The following is a 6,327-nucleotide window of genomic DNA, read 5'->3' on the forward strand; positions in this document are numbered from 1 at the left end:
TTAGGCTAAATGGTTAAAAGAAAACATCAATGATGGCCTTCTATCATTTCCACACACTAGTATTGCCTAAGTGCAATCTTGAAGAGACCTAGCTCAAGTTCTAGAGTGAAATGAGCACGGAAGATGCAATGCACACATAAACGAATTAGGATCGAATACAATGTTCGATCGTGGCTAAAAAAAAAAAACTCACAGGTGCAACAGAACCAAAAGTCAAGAAAATGGGTAATTAGACTCAAAAGAGGGGACCAAAAAGGAAAACACATAAGGGTTGGCTTTAGGCTAAATGGTTAAAAGAAAACATCAATGATGGCCTTCTATCATTTCCACACACTAGTATTGCCTAAGTGCAACCTTGAAGAGACCTAGATCAAGTTCTAGAGTGAAATGAGCACGGAAGATGCAATGCACACATAAACGAATTAGGATCGAATACACTATTCGATCGTGGCTAAAAAAAACTCACAGGTACATTTTTAGTCCGTAAAATTAGCAATGCTCACATAAGTCATCTCAAATGTGTTAATCTCAACTAAACAATCAAGTCACACAATCAATCATGCTACGGTTTTCATGGCATTATATGCAGGAAGATGTCTCACCTCATGAACTCATACTAAGTGTTTGCCCAAGAATTAATAAAAAATCAAAAAAATAGCCCCATTTTTACCCATTGTATCCCCACACTAATCTCTAACGCATCCCCACACTTAAACCATATATTGTACTCAATATATGCATTCAATTGCACAGTCTATAATCAAAACGAAGGGAACAAGAAAACTCCCATGAGTATGTAGACGTGTGCCCAATACATGGTGTGTGTTGTTGGCGGATGCCTTCATGCATTTGGGGGAAAAACTCCAATGATCAAACCCTGGAAGGCAAATTCATCAATTCAAAGACAACTAAACTGAATGAAAATTAAGCTAGAAAGGAAAATAAAGCAGTAAAATTGGGTTGTCTCCCAATCAGCGCCCTTTTTTAACGTCGTTGGCTTGACACCTCTACTTCTAAGGTGCTCCTTCTTCCAACCCCTCTACCTTGAAAACCTCCATGTCTAAAGGTTTGAAACCTTCATAAAATGGCTTTAAACGATGGCCATTCACCTTGAACACCTTTCCTGTTTTCTCACTTTTTATCTCTATCGCACCATGATTAAAAACATTAGTAACAATAAACGGTCCCACCCACCGGGACCTAAGTTTTTCGAGAAATAGCTTGAGTCGAGCGTGAAAAAGTAAGACTTTTTGACTTAAAACAAATGTCTTACGAGAAGACATTTTATCATGAAAAACTTTGGTCTTTTCATTATATATAGAACTACTCTCGTACGCATCATTGCGTATTTCTTCCAATTCTTGGAGTTGGAGTTTTCGGTGAATACCGGCTTTGTCAATGACAAAGTTGACATTTTTCACGGCCCAAAAGGCCTTATGTTCCAACTCAACAGGAAGATAACAAGCTTTCCCGTACACTAAACGAAAAGGGGACATACCTATCGGGGATTTGTAGGCGGTCCGATAAGCCCATAATGCATCATTGAGCCTTAAGCTCCAATATTTCCTACTTGGGTTTACCATTTTTTCTAGAATTTGCTTGATCTCCTGATTTGACACCTCCGCTTGCCCATTTGTCTGTGGGTGGTAGGTGGTTGATATACGGTGCTTTACACCATACTTTTTGAATAAAGCCGCCATCACACTGTTGACAAAATGAGTGCCCCTATCGCTTATCACCACTTTTGAGACTCCAAATCTGCAGAAAATCTTATCTTTCACAAAATCTGAAACATCGTTTGCACTGTCAGTCCTTGTCGCTTTTGCCTCTACCCATTTAGAGATGTAATCGACAGCAAGTAAGATGTAATAGAAACCAAAAGAACATGGGAAATAGACCACTTTCGATGAACTTTACGCATTGTCCTCGTCAGGCCAAAATGGTCTCCACATGCATAAGAATGACAAAATTCTAAAATGGAAATTACCTTATCGTCACTTACACATCGCCAGATGATCTGATCGGAACCTTGCTTCCATAAATAAGGATCGTCCCACATGTAGTGTTTGGAGTCACTCCTTATCTTTTCTCACTTCACTCTCGGTAGCTCCTTAGGTGTTGTCCCGGTAACTAGATTATTGACTATGTCGGCATACCAAGGAACTGTGGTCTTCACCTCAAAAAGGTGCTCATCCGAGAACTTGTCATTTAATAGTAACGACTCTTCATTGGAGACAATCCGACTCAAGTGATCTGCTACTAAATTATGTGTTCCACTTTTGTCTCTAATCTCCAGGTTGAATTCTTGGAGCAACAAAATCCATTGGATGAGCCTTGGTTTGGCATTCTTCTTTGTCATCAAATACTGCAATACCACATGATCTGTAAAAACAATAACTTTAATACCTAAGAGATATTGATGAAAATTTTCTAATTCGAAGACAACCGCAAGAAATTCCTTCTCTGTGGTGGAGTAGTTTGCTTGCGCGCTATCGAGGGTTCTTGAAGCATAATAAACAACATGAGGGTTCTTTCCAACCCTTTGCCCAAGTACCGTCCGTTAGCATAGTTGCTCGCGTCACACATAATCTCAAAGGGAAAATCCCAATTCGATGGTCTCATAATGGGGGCGGATGTGAGCATCACTTTAAGCTTATCAAAAGCTTCTTTGCATTTCTCATCAAACCTGAACTCCACATCCTTTTGAAGTAGATTGCACATCGATCGGGTAATGCATGAGAAATCCTTAATGAAGCTCCTATAGAAACCTGCATGACCCAAAAATGACCGGACTTCCCTTACCGAAGTGGGGTATGGTAAGCTTTTGATAACATCTACTTTAGCTCTATCTACTTCAATAACTTTACTCGAGATGACATGTCCTAAAATTAGCCCTTGGTTTACCATAAAGTGACATTTTTCATAATTTAAAACCAAGTTGGTCTTTATGCATCTTTGAAGGATTTTAATGAGATTTTCTAAACATTCATCAAAGGAGTTCTCATAGACGGTGAAATCGTCCATAAAAACTTCAATGGTGTTTTCCACAAACTCAGAAAAAATACTCATCATACACCGCTGAAAAGTAGTCGGTGCATTGCATAGGCCAAAGGGCATTCGACGATATGTGAAAGTGTCGAAAGGAAATGTAAACGTGGTTTTCTCTTGGTCTTCCGGTGCAACCGGAATTTGATGAAAACCAGAGAAACCATCTAAACAACAATAATGAGACTTACCTGCCAGTCTCTCGAGCATCTGGTCGATAAAAGGTAGAGGGAAGTGATCTTTGCGGGTTGAGGCGTTCAACCATCGGTAATCTATGCACACCCTCCAACCACTCTGTACTCCTGTTGGAACCATCACTCCCTCGGCATTTTCCACTACTGTCACCCCGACCTTCTTTGGAACAACCTGCATCGGGCTCACCCATTTGCTATCGGATATAACAAATATCACACCTGCATCTAGCAACTTTTGAATCTCTTTCTTCACAACCTCCATCATGGATGGATTCAATCTCCTTTGAGCCTCACGGAACAGCTTGAAGTCATCCTCCATCAAAATCTTGTGCATGCAAGTTGATGGGCTCAAGCCTTTTATGTCGGCTATCGTCCACTCAATGGCCTCCTTGAATTATTTTAGCACGTAATCTAGCTTCTTTTCCTCGGATGAGTCTAATCTACTTGAAATGATGACCAGTAGCTTCTCTCATTCTCCTAGATACACATACTTGAGATGCTCGGGAAGTTTCTTCAACTCTAGTTTTGAGCCTGCAAAACAGAAAGAAGTAGCTTTTTGTTAGATGGCGGTAGAGAAACTTGAGCTATATCATACCTTGACATCTTCTTTTGATCCATAGAAGCTACTAGCTCGTGAAACTCGGGACCGAGCTCAATCTTCTTCATGAGTTTGGTTACTCTCGCTTCATTCAAAGACCTACTCAAGATGGTGTCTAAAACATCAAAATGTATTAGTTCAAATAACTCTTGAGAAATAGGTTCAATAATGTCAATGGTACATAAAGAGGATACATCACTTGGAAAACACATGGCTTCATAGATATTAAAATGGATGATGTTACCATCAAATTCTATGGAAAGTGTGCCATTATGAACATCTATCTTTGTTTTTGAAGTTTTCAAAAATGGCCTCCCTAACAAGATGGATGTGGATTTTGGATGTGAATCCTCCTCCATATCAATGACATAGAAATCAGCGGGGAAAACAAGTTCATTCACTTGAACCAATAAATCCTCTAATACCCCTTTCGGGTGTACAAGGGACCTATCGGCCAATTGAATGACCACCCAGGTTTCTTGTAAGGGGCCTGCATTTAGAGTCTTAAAGATAGAAAATGGCATCACATTGATAGATGCACCCAAATCAAGCATAGCCCTATTGATCGTAACATTCCCCAATTTACAAGGAATGGTGAAAACACCTGGATCTTTGCACTTTGGGGTTAGCTTCTTTTGAAGCACGACAGATACATTCTGACTCATTTTAATCGTCTCGTTACCCCTAAGTTTTCTTTTGTTGGTGCACAATTCTTTCAAAAAGAGGGATATTTACTTCGACCTTCCTAAAAGTTTCTAGGATTTCCTTTTCCTCTCTAGCTTTGTTAGACATTTGAAAACGCGTAGGAAAGGGAGGTGGAATTACCTTTGCCTTCTCACTTACATCGTCAGTAGATCCCGATTGTTTCTTATGTTGAATCAGTTTCGGGCTTACTTCTTGCTCTTTCTCCATTTCCCTACTCTTTGCCATCTTTGGTTCTTCAAGTTCCTTCCCATTCCTCAAGAAAATTGCACTTACATTCTGTTTCGGGTTCGTCTCCGTTTGGGAAGGAAACTTTCCTTGAGATTGCAACCGGCTCACGGAAGTGGCAAGCTGTGTCATTTGAGCTCCCAAATTTTGAATGCTTGCCTCTGTTTTCTGTTGGATTTGAAGAGTATTAGCAGCTAAACTTTTGACAATGTCTTCAAGGGACATACCTGGGCTACTAGAAGTAGCTTGATTCGGATTGAAGGGTGCTCTTTGCTGAAATTGTTGTTGTGGCGGCCTTTGCACGAAATTCTGAAATTGAGGAGGTCTTTGGTTGCCAAAATAGTTGTTGAAGAATCGTTGTTGTGGTTGTGGCTGACCTTGATAACCTCCTATAGCGTTCACGTTTTCGGCCGTCACCAACACATGCTCTTGAAGTTGTGGGCACGCATCGATTGGATGGCCCGTCGCTAAGCATATGCCGTAAGCTTTCACCTGCTCTTTATCAACTACAAGCTGTTTGACCAAGTTAGTGAGATCAAACAAATGACTCTCAATGCTCGCGACGTTTATCTCATTGGCCTTTGCGGGCTCTCTCCTCACACTAAATTGTTGAGAATTCTTGGCCGTGGTGGTGATTAGAGCTCTAACCTCGGTTGGGGTCTTATTGAACATGGCACCACCACTGGCGGCATCAATCATCTTCCTATCCATAGGTAGGAGACCTTCATAAAAGTATTGCAAGAGCAATTGTTTCGAGATTCCATGTTGTGGACAACTCACACAGAGATGTTTGAATCTCTCCCAATATTCATGGAGAGTTTCAACATCTCGTATCTTAATGCTACAAATCTCTCTACGGAGGTTAGTGACACGGGAGGCGGAAAAGAATTTGGCTAGAAATAGCCTCGCCATTTGGTTCCACGTCGTTACCGAATCAGGAGGTAACGAGTATAACCAATCAGTAGCCCGCTCCTTTAAAGAAAAAGGAAAAGCCTTTACTTTTATAAGGTCCTCCGTAACCTCGGCAGGTTTCATGCTCAAGCAAACAATATGGAATTGCTTTAAATGCTTATTAGGGTCCTTGTTCTCTAACTCGTGATATGTGGGTAAGAGATGGACGAAGCCAGTCTTAAGAACAAAGTTTTGATTACCTATCGGATACTTGATACAAATTGGAGTTTGAGCAATGTCTTGGGTTGCCAATTGACGTAAAGTCTGCTCATCGGCCATGTTGACCTTCAGATTTTTCTCCTCTTCTTCCTCAGATTCCGTCTTTAATTCCTCTACTTCGCTTTCAGACTCGGATGGTAATTCAATATCCTTCCAGATGTTGATTATCGGTGAAATTGAATATTCGCCTTGCGCCTTCCGGAGCCTAGCTAGCTTCCAGAATCGCTTAGCTGTCCGTTCGATTTATTTGTCTATGGGAATAGGCGTACCTGTACGTGAAGATCTAGGCATAAACCGTTAGAAACACCGAGTCCCCGGCAACGGTGCCAAAAATTTGACGGATGCCGAGTCCACCAAATAATAAATTCCGACTAATGACTAGTTACAACC

The 6,327-nt window shown here is 40.8% G+C and overlaps 2 protein-coding genes across 2 annotated transcripts; both read right to left on the reverse strand.

Annotated features, from left to right (window-relative positions):
* Positions 1-1,013: 1,013 nt before the first annotated feature.
* Positions 1,014-1,700, reverse strand: LOC112521825. Its single transcript, XM_025130814.1, has one exon. It carries the CDS (start codon positions 1,698-1,700, stop codon positions 1,014-1,016), a length of 687 nt encoding a protein of 228 aa, XP_024986582.1.
* Positions 1,701-4,521: 2,821 nt separating this feature from the next.
* Positions 4,522-5,997, reverse strand: LOC112521826. Its single transcript, XM_025130815.1, has one exon. The coding sequence runs from the start codon at positions 5,995-5,997 to the stop codon at positions 4,522-4,524; it is 1,476 nt and encodes a 491-aa protein (XP_024986583.1).
* Positions 5,998-6,327: the final 330 nt, after the last annotated feature.

The sequence above is a fragment of the Cynara cardunculus genome, assembly GCF_001531365.2.
Source record: "Cynara cardunculus var. scolymus isolate 2C chromosome LG 11, CcrdV1, whole genome shotgun sequence".
In the NCBI taxonomy this organism is placed as follows: Eukaryota; Viridiplantae; Streptophyta; class Magnoliopsida; order Asterales; family Asteraceae; genus Cynara; species Cynara cardunculus.